The sequence below is a fragment of the Staurois parvus genome, unplaced genomic scaffold (assembly GCF_062004578.1).
Source record: "Staurois parvus isolate SC_StPar_1 unplaced genomic scaffold, SC_StPar_1.0 ptg000704l, whole genome shotgun sequence".
Classification (NCBI taxonomy): Eukaryota; Metazoa; Chordata; class Amphibia; order Anura; family Ranidae; genus Staurois; species Staurois parvus.
Genome location: NW_028318500.1, coordinates 7,970,071 through 7,992,830, shown reverse-complemented (window position 1 = coordinate 7,992,830; position 22,760 = coordinate 7,970,071). Strand labels below are relative to the sequence as shown.

Sequence of the window (22,760 nt, the reverse complement as noted above, 5' to 3'; positions counted from 1 at the left end):
CCTAGTTTATCATCTGTGGCCACACTGCCCTCTTGTGGCAGTTTAGTAGATTGCTGGGGTGGGAGTTGGGTGATAGGTTCCTTAATTGGAGCGCATCCGGAAGTGTGTTTTGGGACTTCCAGCATCTACTTGCATCACTTCCTGTCTGTGACTTGACATTGTGACATGTCACTTCCGGTTACAATGAGACATGTCTATGTCACTTCTGGTTGCATTTTGACATTACTGCATCACATATGGTGATAACATTTAGGATTGGTGGGATATTTAATGGGAGAGGGTTTCATCTACCTCGCTCTTTACCTGTGACATTCAAGGCTGGCGATCTATTTTCTTCCCTGTGACATGTTTGATTGTAGGCATCTCTTAAAGCATGATCTTGTGAGGGTTTTCCATCTTTTGAGGGGCCTGCTTTCCCATGTGGCTATGGATGTTTGATGGTGTTGTTGTATCTATTTTCCCTGCCTATCTGCAGATTGTTGCAACCCATGCTTACACCTGGATGCAGGGCACCGAGGCTTAAAGTGGTTGAAAAGGCTCAAGTTTTTGTACCTTGATGTATTCTATGCATGAAGATAAAAAAACCCTTCTTGACAGCGTGTGAGGAGAGCCAGTAAGTGGTATTTTGCAGGGGGACATCTACACTGATCATCAGGGAACTGATCATTAGTGTCCTGGTGATCAGTGTAGCCCCACCAGTGCAGCCAGTAGTGCCCATCAGTGCTGACAATCAGTACCGCCTAACAGTGCCCATCAGTGAAGGAGAAAAATTACTTATTTACAAAACTTTATAACAGAATCTAAGAAAACCTTTTTTTTTGCAACATTTTGGGTATTTTTTAGTTTAGCAAAAAAATAAAACCCCAGTGGTGATTAAATACCACCAAAAGAAAGCTCTATTTGTCTAACAAAAAAAGTCTAGTTTGGGTAGTGTTGCATGACCGCGCAATTGTCAAAGTATGAGTGCTAAAAGCTGAAAATTGGTCTGGGCAAAAAGGGGGTAAACGTGCCCAGTAGGCAAGTGGTTAATAAACATATATATTGTGCTTTTTAAGTGTGTTGTTGTGAGGTCATTATCACACCCAAATATCCGTACTGGATTGCATAACATCATTGTTTCATATGAAAGATGTGTTTGCTGGAAAAGAAGCTGCACACTAGTGAAGTAACGCCTAGAAGCACAGTGGGCACAATAATCTGACACTGCAGAAAGTGTCAGATGTTCAGGATAGCACAAAGTTGAGTAAAAATAGTTTACATATACACCCCTATGTGTCCATGATTGCTGTGAGCATGCAATGTACAGTTTGTGACAATCAGGGTTTTGCTCATCTTTTATCCCCCCCCCCCCCCAAAGCTGGCACCTGCAGCCTTGAATCCTCCTCCTCTCCCTACAGTTGTCACCTTTCCTGGGATACCATTACCAGCCTTAGGGTCTCTTTCCTGTCACTAGCACTGTCCACAAGTCTGAATTTTACCAGCAGCCCTACAGAGCTCCCCTTTCCCTCTCCACCACAACAAGCAGCCTGTGTATACTTCCGTAGGATTGCAGTTTTTACATCCACACACAACCCTACAGTTACTTCTGCCACGTGCTGCCTCTCCTTTGTTGTTACATTTGCAGCAAGGGAACTTCCGGTGTGCGCTGAGGAGTATGGGAAGTGTAGTGTTACATCAAGGAGAAGTGACGTCAGGGGTGAGTGTGTACCGTGCAAGGGCATTCAGTCAGCTCAGGTGTGCTCGGTGTTGTCTCCCGGCGCCTGCAGTACACAGCTCTCTACGGGTGTATTATGGAGGCTGCTCGGGTTAGGAGGTAATGAGTATAGGGCGCTTTCTATTGCTGTGCTCAGGGACGGGCTGTGTGATGTCATTGGGGACGTCAGCATTGATCTATGACTGGAAAGGTCATCCAGTACAGGGTGTTACTGCTGTCAGTCTTCCCCACAGCCTCCCTGGGTACAGTGTGATGGTGTACCCATATCAGGCTCCTGTCAAGGGTGTCGCAGCTATCATGTCCACTTCCTGTTTAGGTTTCTACAACAAAGTTCCATGGGAGGGAGAAAGGTATATCAACCACTTGCCCTCCAGAAGATTTACCCCCCGCCCCCCTTCCTGATCATGCCATCTTTTTTGATACGGTGCTGTGGTACTTTAACTGACTATTGCGCGGTCATGCAATGCTGTACATAAATGAAATGTATGTCCTTTTTTCCCCCACAAATAGAGCTTTTCATGGTATTTGATCACCTCCACGGTTTTTATTGTTTGCGTTTATAACCAAAAAAAGACCATCAATTTTGAAAAAAATCCAGTATTTTTTATTTTCTACTATAAAACATGTCCAATAAAAAAAAAATTATAAATCAAACTTCTTCATAAATTTAGGCCAAAATGTATGCTGCTACATATTTATTGTAAACAAAAACATCCCAATAAGTGTATATTGATTAGTTTGCGCCTACAGACTATGGGACATATACTGGATTTTTAACATTTATTTTTTATACTAGTAATGGCGGCGATCAGCGACGTATAGTGGGACTGTGATATTGCGGTGGACATTTTTACATTCACTTTGTGGGAACTAGTGAGACTAATACTGTGATCAGTGCTAGAAATTTGCACTGATCACTGTACTAATGACACTGGTTGGTAAGGGGTTAACCTCTAGGAGTCTAAGGCAATCAAAGGGTTAAATGTGTGCCTAGCTTTGTGCTTGGTGTACACTAGGTGGTGCTTGTACTAGGAGAAGTGAAGGATCCTGTTCCCAGCTTTGCAGGGACATACGATCCTTCACTTCCCCACCTGTCAGAACAGAGTTCTGCCTTATTCAGATAGGCAGAGCTCTGTTCTTTCTCCTGCCCGACGATCGGCGGGTGCTGGTGAACATCCGTTCACCAGAATTTGCAGATCAGCTTCTGCTGTGAATGTTCACAGCAGAAGCGAGGCAGCACGTGCGCGCGCCCCCTATGGCGGAAGTCACGTGTGTATGTGTATGTGTATGTATATATATATATATATATATATATATATGTGATTTTGCACAGGAGGGCCTCCCTGTAGCATTAAAGCTGCTATAGGGCAGTCTTCAAGTGGTTAAAGGTATAGTCCACCTTTTGGAGCCATGTTTTATGTTGCATGCGTATTAAGGATTCATGTACACATCCATTCCTGACCGCACACAACCCATATCAGTGTATTTCTGCAGTGGGTGTGGCCATGTGTTTACAATTTCAAATAAATGAAAGGTTGAGAGACTTCACAGCCCTGACCAGTTCTCACTAAAGATCAACAGCTCAGGCATGTTTGGATCCCACCTGAGCTATCCTGCCAAGAAGCTGTTACTGCACAAAGCCAATCATAAGCAGCAGAGGCATTCCCCAACCCACAGCTGCACTTATACATGTCCCTTGCCTAACTGCAGGGTGGGGAAAGCCTCAGCCACTTGTGATTGGCTTTGTGCAGTGACAGCTTCCTGGTGGGATCAGACTGGGATCTAAACATGCCTGAGCTCATCCACTAAAGACACGTGTCAAAGACAAGGCCCGCGGGCCGAATCTAGTTCTCCAGGCCATTCCATGTGGCCCTCGCACCTCTCCTGCAGCTGCAGCACCCTCCTCCTCTCTGCTCCATGTTGGGTCAGATGGTAGCAGAGAGGAGGACAGAACCCTTACAGATCCTGTGCCTCTGTGCAGCCGCAGCACTCTGTTCTCCTAGGATTGCCTCCTCATCCTTTAAAACCGAACACATAATACACAGGTTCTGAGGCTAATTGATTGCAGATAAGGCACTAAGTGAGTTTATTTACCACGTTAATCAGCCACAGAACCTGTGTAATTAATATGTGTTCAGTTTTAAAGGGATGAGATGGAAACCCTATCTCTGCCTCCCCTGGTCTCAGCATTCGGTGGACTCTGACAACTGACTACAGCCCTCCTCTGGTTTTCCTCCAGACCCTGCATTTTTTGTTTCCCGGTTTCTTCCCAGCAGCAGCATAAGTTAAGGGGAGTGTACTGTAGGGGAGGGTGGGGGGGCTCTTTACATCTGATGTAAGGGGCAGTGAAGTACCGTGGACATCTAGTCTTACAGAGACAACTGGCCCTTTGAGGGTAACCATAATCCCGATGTGGCCCATGATGAAATTGGGTTTGATCTAGCAGGTCAGAGACCACAGACGCCTCTAATCATATAGAAAGGAATAGCCCCATTGAGCCCCTGGAGCCCTGTACTGTGGCCCCAGCTGGTTTACCAGGTTTCAGTGGTCTCCCCGTCTACAAGCTTTGACGAACAGCAGCAGGAGGAGGCGGGTATGTCAGTGCTATAAGTAGCAGTACACTGGCACATGGGAGTGGGGGAATTGTATAGAGCCAGGTTCCCCTTGTCTCCTCATAAGGTTGTGACAGGAGGTGCTATGTTGTGTAAGGTATTTTTCACACAGGAGGTTGATCTGTGTTTTTTTTTCCCCCTACAAGCAGACATGGTGCCACTTGAAGCAGCTCACATTGCTACAGCCAGAATGGTTTGGCTTGTTGCAATTTCAACACTACATACATAATTTAAGAGGTGGCACCACCTGTCAAACTCTCCCATGTAAGTGAATGGGGCCGCCAAATGCTTGGCTTGCAGATGTGGCATATACCTGCAATGTAAAATTACCATTCACCAATGAAAAAAAATAAAAGTAAAAAAAAAAAAAAAACGGTATCAGGAGGCAGAATGCCTGCTAACCTCTTTTCATCACCTTCTGAAAAATGATTTACTGCAGATTACTTTTAATAGAGGTGTTAAATGATACTATTAGCGTGAAAGGAGCCTAAGTGTCAATGCTGTGGCCTGTCGGGTGTCAGGAGCATCCTCACATGTGCCTGGGGATGAGTCTGGGCTATGAAAAGGCACATGGAGGTCAGCGCTGGGTGAAGGAGGCGACTCCATAAATTTAGGCCGCGAATGGGGCCATCACTGTTTACAAGCGAGAACCCCAGCGGGGGTTCCTGGCAATTACCTGCAGGAGGCAGCCCAATCGAAAAGAATGGGAGACTGATAGCTCCACATCTAATTGTGGTCACTCACATGCAAACACTTATGGAACAATCACCTGCGAGTGACATGCCCTGGACATAAACTGACTGTGTCCAGGGCTCATCCTATGCAGGTGATCACTCCATTACATATGAGCTGTGAGCCTCCCATTGCTTTCATTTGGGGTTGCCTCCTGCAGGGAACACCCACTGGGGTTCTCACATGCAATCAGTGACAATCCCATTCACAAGTGTGAATGGGGCCTTATTGCAATATGGGTGGGCAGTGCAACAGGAGGTGCTCCTCCTATATTTTCTTCTGCTCAAAATTGCACATGAGGTCTCTAAAGTTTTTTATATTTGAGCTTTAGCTAACCTGCCAAAATTGCAGATTTGCAACTCTGAAACCTTCTTAGGGCCCACTCACATTAGAGGTTGAATGTTAAAGTGCACATAATGCATGGTCACTGGTGTGGGCTGTGCACACATGCTGCGACATGTTGCAAAGTGCATGACATCATTTGTTTTAACTTTATTTAGGTTGTCATTCAACTCTATGCACAGCAGCGTGTTGCAATGGGTTGTAATTCATCGCACTACCACAATGCAACAGTGTGAGTTAAGAATATGGAAATGACCAAGGATTCTCCAAGTTGCAGTTTGAGAAGATCAGGAGTATTTGTTATGAGTGGAGGAAGCTGCATTTTAGGTTTTCTTCCTGGATTTTGTACTCCAGGTCAGAGGGGATCTATGCCCATGAGACCGAGGGTTGAGGCAGCTACACAAGTCTGGGAGACTGAGAAGGCTGAGAAGATAGTTTAGTAAGCCCATGGGATGGAAGGAACCAAAGTCTCAGAGTGAAAGATCCCAAGGTGTTAGGAGAGTCCCTATCTAGAGGCCTGGAGTGGGCCCCTGCAGCAAGGTGCTTTAACAGAAGGCTGAGTGAGCTAAGAGCGCTGGGGAGCTGGATGAAGTAACCTAACGAGCAGTAGTGCTGCAGAAGAAAGCCAGGTGGCTTAGCATTTTCGGTTGTTTCCCTTATGTTCATTGACAGTCAAAGCTCTTTTGATTCTTGACCATAGGGTTTGTAGCGCCACATACAGGAGTAGGACACTAGGCTGAAAAAGAACACAGCACCGCCTATGGGTAGTCCTAGCTGGTATAAACCCCTTCTCTGCTATATGCAAGCCAGTTATTTCTGCCTACTGTTCCAAGAGTAAGGACCTAGTTCTCTACTGGGACCTGTGCTTTTTTTTTTTTTTACAGGAATTTTTCCTGCAAAAATCATCATTCAACAACTGGGTTGGATGACAGGCTGGATAATCTAGATCCAGTTATCACCCCAGTCTAGCCAAGGAGCGTATGCAGACCTTTAGCTACATGCTGGGTTGGCTGCAACAACCCCATTCTGGACCAGGGCAGCCAGCGACTTAAATGTCTCATGGGGACACATATGACCTGTGTCACAGTGTTACCCTGGCTGACAGTACCCCCCCTTGCTTCGGTGGACAGAAGAATCTGTCATGGGAGCCTTACCCGCATGCTCCTCTCCATCGGTAAGTAGATGCTCTCTCCCTTCCCACCCCGGAAACGATGTGGGGTGCAGGTACTCCCTGGGGTGGTAGGTCCTTCGGGGTTCCCTCCTCCCCCAGCCTCTGGTATTTCCTCCTGTCCCCCCCCCTGCCTGATCACCCTCCCCTCCTCCTACCTCCAAGTCTGTGATGCTAAGTCCCTAACCCTTTCCAAAAAGCGCACCAGGTGAAAACGCAGAGATGTGAACTTGTCCCATAGGAAGTTATGTTAAATGGACTGTAGTGCGTTTTTGCAAAATGATGCGGAAACCACTTAGGTGTGAACCTAGGGTAATACCAGGTAGGACTACTCATAGGCAATGCTGTGTTTTTTTTCAGCCTAGTGTCCTACTACTGTAGGTGTATAAACCCTATGGTCAAGAATCAGAAGAGCAGCATCCTTCAATGAACTCAGAGAAAGGGATTTTATGGTGAGCAACAAGAATCCGTTTTTGTTGTGTGCAGCTGACTAGAAGAATTGAAGAACTGATGCTGTTTTGAAGGTAAAGGGTGGTGACACCAAATGTTGATTTGATTTAGATCTCTCTTCTATTCATTTACTTTCCATTTTGTTAATTGATAAAAAAAAATAAACTTTTAACTTTTCTATTTTTGAAAGCATTCTTAATTTACAGCATTTTTTCACACCTGCCTAAAACAGTAATATATATCTATTTATTCTGATTGATGTTGTCTTTTAAAAACTAGATGCTGCTAGATTGCAGAATTCTTTGACACATGTTCCACTTCTCTTGCAGAAGGTAAACTATGCTCAGAGCATTTCAGTGATGTGGATCACAAAATGTGCCCTTGTGTTACAAAAGCAGAGCATTGCCTTAATCAGACGCAGCCTCTCAGAATATGTCCCAGTCTGTCGTCCTGCTGATCCGAATGAAGTGGAGCGTCTCCAAGACTTTGTGCTCTGCTCTCAGAGACTGTTTGTCATGACGGGTGCTGGAATCTCCACAGAATCAGGAATCCCTGATTACCGCTCAGAGGGTGTGGGATTGTATGCCAGGACTGAACGTAGACCCATTCAGCATGCAGAGTTTGTCAGAAGTCAGGATGCTCGCAGGCGATACTGGGCCCGAAACTTTAGAGGGTGGCCACAGTTTTCATCTCATAAGCCCAATGCGGCTCATATGGCTCTATATAACTGGGAGAACAATGGGAAACTGCATTGGCTAGTGACACAAAATGTTGATGCCTTACATGCTAAAGCTGGACAGCGCCGCCTAACTGAGTTGCATGGTTGCACCCACAGGTAATGGGGATAAAGTTTTATAGCCATACAATAACATAATATTTTTTTGTTGTAACTATTTACCAGTTTTTATGTGTTAATTGATCCTGGTACTCCCATAGGCCACATATATATATTTTATGTGTGTTCTCTCTCTCTCTCTCCCCTTTAAAGTAAAAGTGATCTGAGCAGCTATACAGCAGCTTAATCATTGTACAGGCGGCAGAAGTGGGTTTTCCTGGTCGGTTTATTTGCAACCCCTGGGTAGAGTGGAAGGAACAGAAGTTCCCATCCCTATTCTGTGATGGCAGAAACCAGAAGCAACAAGGATTTTGTCTCTCTTGTTTCTGTTTGTCTATTTACAAGTTGATACCGGCTTGTACATCATCTGATCAAATCGATTTTGGTTTGATCAGATGCTTTGGAGGCCAGAGGACCCCAGTTCTCTCCATAAAGGGGACCTGCCACGACCCATGCTATCACAAGGGATGTTGTTTAATTAAAATAAAATAAATAATAATTAAAAAATGTTAATTGCTATTGTCCCCTGTGTTCATGGGAGGATGCAAACACACACATGGGTCCTGTATGCATATGTAAACAACATTCACACCACATGTGAGGCATCGTTGTGAGAGCAATAATTTCAGCACCAGACCTGTGTAACTCTAAACTGGTAACCTGTAAAGGTCTTTAAAGCATCGCCTGTGGAGATTTATAGGTACCAAAGTTTATCACTGTTCCACGGGCATGCACAATTTTAAAGCATGACATGTTTGGTATCAATTTACTCGGTGTAACATCATCTTTTATATTTTACCAAAAAATTAGGTATTGTGCTGATGTCCAATAAAATTTATTAAAGTGTATTTGTTCCAAAAATCTGCTGTGCAGATATGTGAAATCAAAAATTGCAATACTCCCCATTTTATTCTCTAGGGCCTATGCTTTAAAAATATGTTTGGGGGTCTAAGCAATTTTCTAGCAGAAAAATGCTCATTAAAATGCTGGTCAAGTGGTTAACCCCTTCCCACCACCCCTTAAGTGGATCTAAATGCCAGGGAGACAGAGGTGGGCATGCCGATCATGTGACCACTGTGATTGGCAGTCACAGCGGTCACATAATCGGAAAGATCCCAATCACAAGTATGCATTGTTTACATGCACATGCTCACTCTGTGCTGCTCTCTTTAAAGTAGAAGTACAGCCAAATGTCTTTTGGCTGTACTTTTCCTGTAGATCACAGGAGTGCAGTATGTTCTGCACCCCTTTTCAGCTGACGTCACTCAGCCGGTTCAGGCTGGGGAAAGATCCCAACTTCAAAGTCGGGATCCACCCCAGAGTATGGAGGGGCACCTGGCTCAACCTCTGAGTGATGAGCTGAGAGTCTGAGCCAGCTGCTCATGTGGTTTTTACTGTAGATTCTCTGCTTATGCATTTTTTTCATTGAATTGTGCAGGTTTTTGACAGGTATGCATTAAAGAACATGTTACCCCAGCATTTCATATTCCTAATATGTGCCCACTGTACCATGTACTTGTATGAAAAAGCATTCTGCTCTCTTTGTATTGCTTGATTTGTGTGAAAAGCCTTGTGTTCCTGCCAGTCCATCTGCTTTCCTGTTAAAACAGACCATGCTAGGCATGAAAGCATAGCATGGTCAGTTCCCAAGCTATCCAGGGAACTCAGCCCCCCCCAGTACAGTAATTTACTGTAGCTTCAGTGTACTGCTGTTTCTCCCTGAGCTCCTTATGCAGCTGAGAACAGAGGGAATGTGATCACTTATTAAAAAGGGGAAAAAAGGTATTTATAATTTTTTTTATATCTATACACAAATGTTTAAGCATCCAGGTTCACAGAAGGGGCACATTTGCGAAAATATGTATTAAAGAAAATACTTCTATACCCCTGTCTATGGAAATTGATCCTCATTGTGTTTTGCTTCCTTTTTAGAGTGATTTGTCTAGGCTGTCAGACAGTGAGCAGTAGAGTTGAACTTCAAGAACGTTTCATAGCTCTCAATCCATCCTGGAACGAACAGGCTTATGGGGTTGCACCAGATGGCGATGTATTCCTGACTGATGAGCAAGTGTCCAGTTTTCGTGTCCCACCCTGTGACAACTGTGGGGGTATTCTGAAACCACAGGTGACATTCTTTGGTGATACAGTAAACAGAGAATTGGTGTTCTCTCTTTATGAGAATTTAAGTCATGCGGATGCCATGCTGATAGTGGGCTCCTCGCTGCAGGTAAAGCACATTCCTCAATCCCAGTTTAATACAAAAAATGTTCAGATGTATTTTAACTTTGCAAGTAAAATATACAGATATCTAGTCTCTGTAGATATATGTAAATAGACTGTAAGTTATATAAAGGGAACAAAAAGCAGACAGCTACTATTCCAGCCCTTTACTATTTTGATCAACTGTCCTGCAACACCATAAGTATAGCTTTGTTAACAGTTGTGTAACTGGGCAATTTAAATTGATATTGAACCCAAAACCAAAAATGTAATATATTGCAACACACCTCCTGTATTAACCGGTTCCCCACCACCCTATAGCAGAACTACTGCTACAGGGCGGCAGGACTATGCAAAACCACTTATACATATGTAATTTTGCATTTCCGGGTAGGGGGTGCGCCGTCAGTGGTGTCTACAGCTGTCGGTCCCCGCTGGAGATTACCCGACGATCACTGAGGAACAGTGAAAGGGGAGAGTTCTGTATGTAAACAACACAGATCTGTCCCCTGTCAGCACCGACATACAGCAATACAAAGCAGCATGTTTCCCTAGTAAAACACACACAGCATGCAGTTAACCCTTTGATCGCCCCAGATGTTAACCCCTTCCTGCCCAGTGTCATTAGTACAGTGTCAGTGCTTTTTATTAGCACTGATCACTGTATTGGTATCATTGGGATGTCAGTGGCAGTTAGTCAGTTCCCCTCCCAGTGTCAGAATGCCCACCGCAGTCCCGCTATAAGTCGCCGGCCGATCGCGCCATTACTAGTATAAAAAAAGAAACAAAAATCCAGTATATATACTGTCATTTGTAGACGCTATACCATTCATGTAAACCAATTAATTTACATGTTTTTGGGATTTTTTTTTTAGCTAAGACATGTAGTAGAATACATTTCGGCTTAAATTTATGACAACATTTTTTTTACTGGATATGTTTTATAGCAAAAAGTAAAAAAAATATTTTTTCAAAATTGTCGGTCTTTTTTTTTTTTTATAGCGCAAAAAATTAAACGCAGAGGCAATCAAATACCACGAAAAGAAAGCTCCATTTGTGGGGAAAAAAGGACATAAGTTTCATTTGGGTGCAGCATTGCATGACCGCGCAATTGTCAGTTAAAGTAATGCAGTGCCGTATCGCAAAAAAATGGCCTGGTCAGGAAGGGGGGTAAATCCTCTGGAGGGCAAGTGGTTAAAGTGCCCCCACTCTGGATGAAGGAGCACAAGGGGCACATTTGGACAGCAGCATTGTCAGTCTGGGGATGGGGGGGTGTTAGATATAGTAGCAGATTTAGGCTCCATGCACACTATAATTTTTTAAGAAATTGTTAGTGCCGTATGCATGCATCGCTAGGTTAGAATTCCTGACTTCATGCCAGAACTTTGTTGTGTGTGAGGTTTAATTGCAATGGCCCAGAGTGCAGCCACCTTATGTTTAAGACATGTAAAACAATGAATGTTAATGGATAACTAAAATCATGGGCTGAGAATGTGTGTGCTATTAACTGAGAAAAGCAGCTGACATTTTCAGGCCAATTAAAATTTTTCTCTAGCCATGTATGGATAAAAAAAGGTTTATTATAGTTAAAATGTATCTAAATCCCAAAACAAAAATGTATTATATTGCAACTTACCAGTGTTTAGATGTGATTGCTGCATTAGTTTTCTATTAGTTTTAAGGCTTTTGTTTTTCTTTTTTTTTGCCTGGTGATCTGACTAGTAAGTTTGTCACTTTTCAACTTTAATGGTCCTTTCACACGGACGTTCCATTTGTGCATTTACAGACAGTAATGTATTCCTATTGACTGCGAGTGTATTTGAAAGCTCATCTGTTTATATCCACTTATATCACATGTCCATTCAGCTCCATTTTTTTTAAATCGAACATGGCTGTGGTCTTTTCCATTTAGACAAATCTTAAAGTTATTGTAAAGGCTTGTGTTTTTTTTTCCCTAAAATAATAAACGTGTTCTACTGCCCCCCCCCATAGCAAGCCGCATTCAGAAGGGAGGGTGAGCTGACAGTACTGGCGAAGGACCCCAGAAGAGGAGGAAACGGAACACTCCGTGCAATACCATTGCACAAAGCGGACCCTTTCCTCTTCTGGGGTCCCCCGCCGGCACTGTCAGCTTCTCATCCCTTCTGAATGCGGCTTTCTATGGGGGGCACTCGTGCAGCCTAAATTCCAAGCTGGCCTGTGTGCATCTACAGACAAACACAGCACAGCCTGGCCCTGCCCCCTCTTTGTGGGATTTGAGCACAGCACTGGATCAAGATAGAACCCAGGTAGGTATTCAGGGGGGAGATGATCATGGAATGTTTTTTACCTTAATACAGAGAATGCATTCTGCCTTTGCAACCACTGTGATTGATGTGAACAGAAAAAATGAATGTCATCTGCTTTCGAGCGTTTTTAGACAAGAAAAAGATTTTTTGTTTATACTTTTGTCATGAATAGTTTCTTCAACAGCTAACAAAAAATGGAACTGAACTGATCTGAACTGAACTTCTAGACTGATATCATCAGTTATCAAAAGCTTGACTGAACTAATGACTCCTGTGTGAAAGAATGCTAACAGAGCAAGCTGTCCAAAAAAATAGCAGTTAGAGGGTTGAAACAAACCATTTACACTGACAGGGGTGCTTACAATGGTCATCTTTAATTGATTTATGTAAAACATTTGTTGCAAAAGAAAAAATAACTTTTTTATAACTGTCTAAAAACTGTTATCTGGAGTTAGACTCTTATTTGTTGGTCACTCCTAAAACCCATCTAAATTCTCTAGTCCATCTAGTGCAGGACTGCTGCTGTCCAAGGATGACTACATTGCTACTTCATAGATAGAGTGGAGGAGTGAGGGGAGCCACCCCAAGACAGGAAATGTGTTACTGTCAGGATCACAATCAAGCAAAAAAGAAAACTAATGCAGCCACCACATCCAGGATGGCAACATAAAACATTTTTGTTTTGGGGTTTAGAGACATTTTAGAATTAAAATAGAAAAAAGACATGACTGAATGAAATATCAGTCAAATAGAAAAATAAGATATGAGTTTAAAATGAGTACTTTCTGAAATTTCTAAATGTTAAAACTTACCACTTTTACCTCTCCTCCTTGAAATGGGAGAGTAAAACATTAGCTAGTGTGTCTGACACCTTGACGGATTATGAGCTCTTTCACATGGGCAACAGTTTATAGTGTCCTCTGAAAAGCAATCCATGGTGGTCACTTTTAAGAAGGCAGCAGAGCAGGGCTTCTAGGCTTTAGGAGGTGATCCTGCCACCTTCTGATTGTGTAGTTTTATTTATTTGTTGGTGCTTTTTTTTCTCCAGCCAAACAGAGATTTTTTTTTTACAAACATCATGCCTCAACTTTGAGCCTAGCTCTTGGCCTGCAATTGCTCTGTGACCTCATTGAGTTCAATGGGTGAGTTTGGCAGATGGTGTCGCCTGCCAAACTTAGTAATCCGAGGTAAATTTTCCTTTTTTTTACCACCATCTGACTGCCCATGTGAACGGAGCCTATGGGGTTGATTTACTAAAGGCATATATACTGTTCACTGTATGTGCAGTTGCCCCAGAGCTTGGTAAATGAGGTAAAGCTTCACTTTGCAAAGAATACCCAATCACATACAAGGAAAATAAAAAACAGCATTTTGCTTGCACATGATTCAATGATAGAACTCAGCAGAGCTTCCCTTCATTTCAAAGTTTCCCCTCAGATCTAGAGCAATTGCACCTGAGGCTCGGTTCACACTGCCGTGATATGGGATCCGACTTGTGAGACCCCAAGTCACGTGACATGTGAAATCTCATGTTAATCAATGGGAGCTGTCTTAATTAGTACTACTAAAGTTGCACCGACTTTAGAAAAAGTTCCTGTACTACTTCTATCCGACTTGTGCCCATAGACTTTAATGGAAGATGCCTCCAAGTCAGATCTTCATCTATATTGATGTGATTTGGATCCGACACACTTTCTTTTTTTTTTTGACCTTTTGGAAAGTATCAGTTTTTTTGTTATATTTTATTTTTTTTTAATTCCTAATTAAATCCTAATTTTCAGAACAAATGGAATTCAGATTGGTCAAAAATTGATCGGCTGATCCATATTTTGTGTAAAGAATAGCTGGTTGCTAAGGAGAGGGCGAGGAAGCCGGCCGCTGTGTCCTGAACAACCGATGACTCGTTAGCTGTCAATGATTTCCCTGCTGACAGCTTAATGTAAATAAATTAAAATTAAAACAAAAGAAATGCATGGGGGTCCACCCTATCTATACAAGGCCCTTCAGGTCTGGTATGAATTTTAAGGGGAACCCCATGCCAAATTTAAAAATAAAACGGCGTGGAGTCCCCCCAAAATTCATACCAGACTTTTATCCAAGCATGCAGCCCAGCAGGTCAGGAAAGGGGGGGGGACAAGCGAGTGCCCCTCCCTCCATACCATACCAGGCCACAATGCCCTCAACATGAGAGGGTTTTGGGGTAGGGGGGCTCCCCCCCCCCAAAGCAACTTGTCCCTATGTTGATGGGGACAAGAACCTCTTACCCACAACCCTGGGCTGTGTTTGTGGGGGTGACTTAACGGGGGGGCCCCAAATCCTGCCCCCCCATATGAATGAGTGTGGGATACATAGTACCCCTAGTCATTCACAAAAAAGTGTAAAAAGTAAATAAAAACACAGCAACAGTTTTTTGAAAAGTCCTTTATTAAAAGAAAAAAAAAATTGTCCCCTGAAACAGATCCAATGTCAATCACGATAAGCGCCGCCACTGCCGCGGACTCGGAAAAAACAAACAAACCAAGAGCTCCGTTTCCGACTGTGGCTCCTGTATCTGAGATTTTTGCCATCTGATAGTTCTTAAATAGCTAAGGGGTGGGGCCATCCGATGACATCACGGGGTGACCTTGCCCCTTGTGACGTCATTGGCCCATTTAGTTAAGAATTCAATAAATGAAACAAAATTTAACAAAAAAAACCTGATATTTCCAATTGTTAAAAAAAAAAAAAAAATAGCGAAGTCTTATGGCAAAGTATCAAGTGGTACTCAAGTCACATCAGGTCTCCAGCAAACTGGAGTTCCCTGGCAAAGTCGCACTCTAAGTCAGGTCGCAGTAGTGTGAATCGAGCCTGAAGTGTACTCGCAGCACACAAACTATTTTCCTTTAGTAAATCAACCCTTTTGTGTCTATGTTCTGCAAAACAGAGCTTAATAGTGATAGCATTGCATCAAGGGAACAGAGGTTTTGCCATGGTTCACACATAGTGATGGAGAATTGATAGAAATACAGGTTCTGTTTTTAGTTCTTGTTCTATTTTTCTTTTGTTTAGGTATATTCTGGGTATAGGTTTGCACTTAAAGCTCAGGAAAAGGGAATTCCTATTGCAATACTTAACATTGGACCCACCAGAGCTGATCATCTTGCAGTTGTTAAAGTCAATGCTCGCTGTGGGGATGTCATACCAAAGATAATGTCAGCGACTGAACATCTGCAGGAAAATGTGAGCTAAATGACTACTGGGAGAGACACAGCGGGCATCTGTGTGTACATTGAATATACTGTCTCATGGTGGAAGAACCTGCTCCTGGATGCACATGGAGCCAAGATTAGTTTATTATTTTTATTTGCTACACTACACAAGACTTCTATATGGTGCTCACTGGGTTCACTTTTATAAATAGAAATAAAGATTTTTTTTTCCTGTATGAGTTGGCTTTTAATAGCTAAGTAAAGCATCATATCTCTTTAGTAAATAATATAATGAACGCTTGAACATTTCATTGTTAAAATAATTCTGAGCATTTTATACTAAGCATATGGTGGAAAAAAGCACTAAGAAATGGTTTCAGACAAAGCACTGGAGAGTACTGAACAGGCCAGCAATGAGTCCAGATCTCAATCCCACAGAGCACCCGTGAAGAGATATCAAAACAGCAATTGGGAAAAGGAATCCATCCAATATGAGAGATCTGGAGAAGTTGGCAAAAGAAGAATTGGCCAAAATTCCAGTAGAAAGGTTTAAGAAACTCATTGATGGTTACAGGAAGCAGTTTATTTTAGTTATTTTTTTTCCAAGGGGTGAGTTACCAAATATTAAATTGAGGGTGCCAATAATTTTGTCCAGTCCATTTTTTGGAGTTTTGCATGGAATGTGTCAGATTTGGCTTTTTGTTTCTCTACTTTTTTTGTGTCATACCAATACAAACAAAAGAAATAAACATGAGAATGCCTAAACATTTATAACTGCAACAATTTCCTGGGCAAAGTGGTGCATTATCTGACAGAAATGCAGGGGTGCCAATATTTTTAGCCAAGACTGTATACAGTAAATGTCACCCTTTTTTTTTTTTGCAAAAGTCTTCTAGTGTCTCCTGAGCTTCCCCATTGGTAAGTAAGCCTATAACATCACAGGACAAACAGAAAAGCTAGGAAGGCGATGGAGCCAAGTTGAACTTTTACAGAAAAAGTCTAGATTTATTCGTAGCTGCAGCAGTATCTACTAAGTATGTTAGTATGTATTTCTTGCTGAAGGCTACCTTTGCTTATGTATGTGTTTTCATTTTATGATCCGTTTTGAATTGTTCACGTTTGTGGAAGGGTCACTTTGAAGATTACCAGTCACCACTGTGTATTGTAATAATCTGAATCTCCACTCTTGAATTATTATATTATTATCTATAGCTGTCAGGGATTCCATGTATTATGAATTCTGTGATCTCGCATTCTTCGTTATGTAAGAAAATCCTATCTTTTACCTTAACCCGGAAACACACAAAATAAAATGAAAGGCTTTGTTAAATGACCACTTCATCTTTCTTCAGAAACCAGACATTGGATAGGTCATCCTGCATTTGGGCCTTCATCATGGCTCATTTACACTGCCATTCCTGTGAACACCTGACAGAAACTGTTGCAAAAATACACTGATCAGGGCATTATATAACCAGGAACAGCCATGTGATTGAGCCCTTAAAATTGGAGATTTAGAATGCCTGTCCCTGACTGCTTCACTTTAAAACTGAACTCCAAACAGTTAACACAGTGGCTAAATGGTTAGCACTTCCGCCTGGCAGTACTAGGGTCATTGGTTTGAATCCCAGCCATGGCACCACCTACCTGGAGTTTGCATGTTCTCCCTGTGCCTGCGTGGGTTTCCTGTGGGTACTCCGGTTTCCTCCCACCCTCCAAAGGACATGCTGGTAGGTGAATTGAATCCTGTCTAAATTGGCCCTAGTATGTGTATGTATGAATGTGAGTTAGGGACCTTAGATTATACGCCCTTTGAGGGTAAGGGACTGATGTGAATGTACAATATATATATGTAAAGCGCTGCGCAAATTGATAGCGCTATATAAGTACCTGAAATAAATAAATAATAATTAAATATGTATATACTGTATATGAAAAATATACAAGGGAACTCTTTTACCTGTCAAATAATTTGTATTTTTGCCCATCCAGTCCTTACGTTTAGCAACAGAGGGTGCTGATCTGGGTGTAGTAGTTAGATATACAGTTTTATTACAAAGCACAATTGGCAACTCACACATAGGAGACAGATCATGCACATGTGACTATGCTGATCACTGGAGAACCATTGCGTTCTGAGGATGTGTGTGTCTGGGTTGTCTCTGCTCAACCATTGTGAAGCCTGTGCAGTTGCCCCTAGTTACTCTAAGTATGGAGCACATCTGTTGCAATAACCCAAATGCAGCTATGGAAGATATATTGATGACGTCATTATTTGGGATGGCCCGCCTTCCATGGTTGCGAATTTGTCACATTCTGCAATATTAATTCCTTTGGTCTTTCTTTTTCTTTCACTCATGTTTATAACTCCTCTTCTCTGGCCTTCCTGGACCTTGAACTTAGTCGTTCAGACAGCACAATTGTGGCAAAATATTTATCTGCATTATTCAAGTTGTCATCACCCTAGATGGATGCACAACATCCCAAAGAACCAATTTGTTAGGCTTAAACATGACTGTACTAAAAGCGAGGATTAGGGGAACCAGAAGCATAGGGTTCCCACAGAGAGAGAACAGTCCACCTCTAGATTTGTCACATAGTACCATGTGCAAGATAAGAAAATGGAAAAAGTTGTGGTGAAACATTGGTCTATTCTTATGCAGGACTCCTATCTGAAAACTTGTATTGGTGAGAGGCCGAGATTTTCTTATAGGAAGATACCAAGTATCAAAAATTAAATTGCTCTTAGCAAATTATTCCATTTTAAAATATCTTCTGCCAGACCAGATAGTATGTTCAGTGATCTTACAGGTATGTTCCAGTGTAAAAAAAAAAAAATGCCTCTTGTGCAAGCATGTTTCACATGGACAAAAAACATTTGGTAAGACGTGATGTATGGTCATTTCAGAATTGTTCTTCTCAATATGTTTGTCTTACCTGTTCATGTGGCTTGCTGTATGTGGGGAGAACAATCAGGATTTTGCTTGCCCATTTTGAGGAAGTTCATAGGCACTAAGTATAGTTTCCCCAGACATTTTGCTACAGTACACAAACAAAATCATCTATAGGGTTAAAAGTGTAGTCTACCCCGATCACTTTTCTCTCCCAGAAAGCTTTAAAGAGCTATAATAATCTATTGTGAAACATTTCCTCTGTGAAGGAGCTTCCTGTATTAAGACCAGTTTTCTCTCCTTGTGCTGGATGTCTGGTCTTGTATTTGCCCTCTCCTGTAGGTTTTGGCAGGCAGTCTGTGGTGGGCTGGGCCTACTAGATCCCATCCACTGTTCTGCTCTCTGCACAGACAATGTACAGCACAGTGATGATGTCACTGTTACTTTTACAAGGTAATATCTGCGTTTGCATTTGCAAAGAAAATGTATTTATATCCTTTGTAGTTATTGAGGAATATATTTAAAGGTTGTGCATGGTTGTTGTTCATGGAGTTCAACTGTAATATTTTAAATATATATATTTGCAGCTACCTCAGTTGATATCTACACCCTTGCTGTGTATAATTGTAAAATTTGCATTCATGTGCAGTTGTAAGATTGTATTTATTAATAAAATGTGCTTTAAGAAAAATTGGAGCATGTGAGTCTTGGTGAAGGTCAATGATGAAAGTGAATAGATAGTCTGCTGGAACAGACATTAAAGCAGAACTATACAACATCTGAGCACCACAAACCAAAAACATTATTTAATTATTTTGTTATGTTCAAAACAATTCCCCACCCCCCATCCATCCATGTCTCCCTGCTTAATTTTGCTAAGAAATCACTTTGAAAACCACCCCTAGCATTTTGACTGTGGCCATCTTGAATAAGGGCAGTGGTATTTACTTCCTGAAATTCATCTTCCCTTAGCTTAATGTGTTACTAAACCCAGGACCCTGCATTCACTATATCTGGTCTGCCACAGTACACAGAACATGGAAATGCAATTATTTCAGCAAATATAAACTGCTAAGTACGTTTTTTCATCAGCAGTATATAGCAGTCTTGTGACTTCTATCAGTGTCCAACTGAACACTGGTTACTTTTTTATAGGAGTTTTCATTCTCCTCTAACTGTCCTTGGAGGCTGCATAACCCCTGACCCTTTTGTCTGGACAGTGCTGAGTGGCCCTGTGCTGATCACATGCACCCTCCCAATGGAAAAAAAACTTTAGCAATACACACTAAACTGAGCATGTGTAGAGCGACTCTTAGAGCACTGTACGATCAGCAGATGTATTGGGGACAATAGAAGAAGGGGAGGATCAGACAGTCTTATTACACAATGTGGGGGATTAACCCTTTAGGTTCCACAGTGACTATAGCAATCATACTTTACTGTATATACAGATTTTACTGTGCGGGTTGAGTAACACTTTAAGGATATTTTACCAAACTAACACAATTTTGTGACAGTAATTTTCAAAATTGTATCGTTTATGGACATTTACAAAAAAAGAAGGAACACTAGCAAATTTCTATTCTGTCACTTAATAATATAACCTTTTCTCATCAAATTGTAAAATTTACCATTGCTGGTGTGAATGAGACTCCTGTATGCAATGATAGACTGTAAGAAAGCTGCTTATTGCAATAAAAGAAATCCTAAGAATGAAATTGGAGGAACATAAGGCTGACAAGCATATTGGGTAAGCTGTTTAGTTATTGCACCGGTCTGTGTTTGGAAAGTACAAACCACTTTAAGCCTACACTCACCGGCCAGTTTATTAGGTTCACCTTGCTAGTGCCAAGAAAATATCTCCCACACCATTACGCCACCAGCCTGAACCGTTGATACAAGGCAGGATGGATCCATGCTTGCATATTGTTTGCTCCAAATTCTTACCCTACCATCTGAATATTACAGCAACTAGTCTGCCCATGCTCTTCTGACCTTTGACATCAACAAGGCATTTTCGTCTACACAACTGCCACTGGATATTTTCTCTTTTTCGGACCATTCTCTGTAAACCCTAGAGATGGTTGTGCGAGAAAATCCCAGTAGATCAGCCATTTTTGGAAATCCGCAGACCAGCCCATCTGGCACCAACAACCATTCTACGTTCAAAGTCATTTAAATCCCTTTTCCTCCCCTTTCTGATGCTCGGTTTGAACTTCAAGTTTTCTTCACCACGTCTAGAAGCCTAAATGCATTGAGTTGCTGCCATGTGATTGGCTGATTAGCAATTTGTGTTACCAAGCAATTGAACAGGTATATCTAATAAAGTGACCGGTGAGTGTCTTTCCCTATGGTCACAGATTATGGCAGTGACAAAGAGATCAGCATCTGCAGGTCAGTTGGTGTAAATAAGGATTCTCTTCATTATTGCCAGGCTCAGTCTGTCATTCAGGCAAAACTGCTCATGCAGACAGGACCCAACAGCCACAGGTGCAGCTCCAGCATCCGGGATGACCCCATACAAGCCTATGATGTATCAATTTTTTTTTTTTTTTTAAGTCCGCAAACGTACGAAAAACCCGTAAGTGTTCATAAAAAAAATGCAAGTGCAAAACACCACACGAAAAAGTGCATTTAGGGGTGTGCTTTGTCATTCCCCCAAAGGGGATGGACCTCTACCCTGATCCCCCGGGGCAGGAAGCTCCTGACAGGGACAAGGTTCCCATTTGGTCCACCTAGCCAAAAGGCCTGGCGGACCACCATTCCTTGTGGCCAGCCAAAGCCAGCCACTCAGTACTTGGCCAGGGGGTTCTCCTGAAGAGAAAACCCCCTAGGTACAGGGGAGGAAGGAACCAAAAGGCCACACATCCTCCCCCTAGACTTCAGGGCAGGCCCGAGGACCGACACCCTCCATCCTGTGAGAACATAAAACACACACATAAGAGTGAAAGTGATAAAACGTGGGAGATAAAGAAAAAATAAAAAATTGGTCGTGCCAAATTGTGCACAGACCAGGCCCTGAGGCCTGTAGCAAAATTTGCCCCAAACTTAGCCAGAAGGCCTGGTCCTGAGGGCGCTGTGCAGAAAAAATGGTAAACACAGTGGCCATGTGTCTTTTCACACGGTGGGGTCCCACACCCAGGTGTTACTAAGAGCACCCCTGAGGCGACCACTCAGGGGGCACAGGTTTGCGGACTTTCTGCGTTCCCGGCTCCTGGCCAGACAAGGTAGATCCGTTTGAATCAGGAGGAATTGGGCCCCTCCGGTCTTCCAGGGGGAATTACTCTCGGGCCCCAGCAGCCTGTGGGTGCCTCGATTTCTTTTCCAGCCAGTACTAGCCGTCAGGACCCCCATCATACCAGCAGGGGTACTATACAAACAGTCATCCCCGCAAAGCTAGAATGACCGTGGAGCACCCCTGCTGGACACTGATAAGAACAGATACTACACTTGATCTTAGCTAAAAGGCCGAGAAGCGATATGATGCCTATGATGTATCAATTTTTTTTTTTTTTTTTTTTAAGTCCGCAAACGTGCAAACTAGAACAAAAAACCCGTAAGTGATCACAAAAAAAGTGCAAGTGCGAACACCACACGAAAAAGTGCACTTAGGGGTGTGCTTTTGTCCTACCCCTAAAGGGGCTGGACCACTACCCTGATCCCCCGGGGCACGAAGCTCCTGTCAGGGACAAGGTTCCCATTTGGTCCTCCTGGCCAAAAGGCCTGGTGGACCACCGTTCCTTGTGTCCAGCCGAAGCCGGACACCCAGTACTTGGTCAGGGGGCTCTCCCGAAGAGAAAACCCCCTAGGGATCAGGGGAGGAAGGAACCAAAAGGCCACACATCCTTCCCCTAGACTTCAGGGAAGGCCCGAGGACCCACACCCTCCATCCTGTGAAAAACACGCACAAAAGCAGAAAAAAGTGACAAAACGTGGGAGTGATTAAATTAAATAAATAGAAAATAAAAAAGTGGTACCATGCCAAATTGTGCACAGACCAGGCCCTGAGGCCTGTAGCAAAAATTGCCCTGAACTTAGCCAAAAGGCCTGGTCCTTAGGGCGCTGTGCAAAAAGAGTGTAAAAACAGTGACCTTGTGCCATCTTCACACAGTGGGGTCCCACACCCAGGTGTTACTAGTGGCACCCCTGAGGGCATCTACTCAGGGGGCACTGAGTTTGCGGACTTTCTGCCTTCCCAGCCCCTGGCCAGACAAGGTAGATCCGTTCAAATCAGGAGGCACTGGGTCCTTCCGGTCTCCTAGGGGGAATTACTCACGGGCCCCAGCTTAACTCGTGGGCGCCACGCTTTCTGTCCCCCCG

General features: G+C 42.9%; 1 protein-coding gene and 1 pseudogene across 3 annotated transcripts; one reads left to right on the top strand and one right to left on the bottom strand.

Moving 5' to 3' along the window:
• Positions 1-1,662: 1,662 nt before the first annotated feature.
• SIRT4 (sirtuin 4) lies at positions 1,663-16,879 on the top strand. Of its 3 annotated transcripts, none has more exons than XM_089653305.1 (4): positions 1,663-1,696; positions 7,348-7,853; positions 9,786-10,080; positions 15,410-16,879. In XM_089653305.1, the coding sequence occupies exons 2-4, from the start codon at positions 7,378-7,380 to the stop codon at positions 15,587-15,589; spliced, it is 951 nt and encodes a 316-aa protein (XP_089509431.1). In that variant the 5' UTR covers positions 1,663-1,696; positions 7,348-7,377; the 3' UTR covers positions 15,590-16,879. The 3 variants fall into 3 exon arrangements, with proteins under 3 accessions (XP_089509431.1, XP_089509429.1, XP_089509430.1); XM_089653303.1 differs by having other exon boundaries at positions 1,696-1,813; XM_089653304.1 differs by lacking the exon at positions 1,663-1,696 and adding an exon at positions 6,929-7,092.
• A 4,863-nt stretch (positions 16,880-21,742) lies between these two features.
• LOC149445992 (U2 spliceosomal RNA) lies at positions 21,743-21,920 on the bottom strand (annotated as a pseudogene).
• Positions 21,921-22,760: the final 840 nt, after the last annotated feature.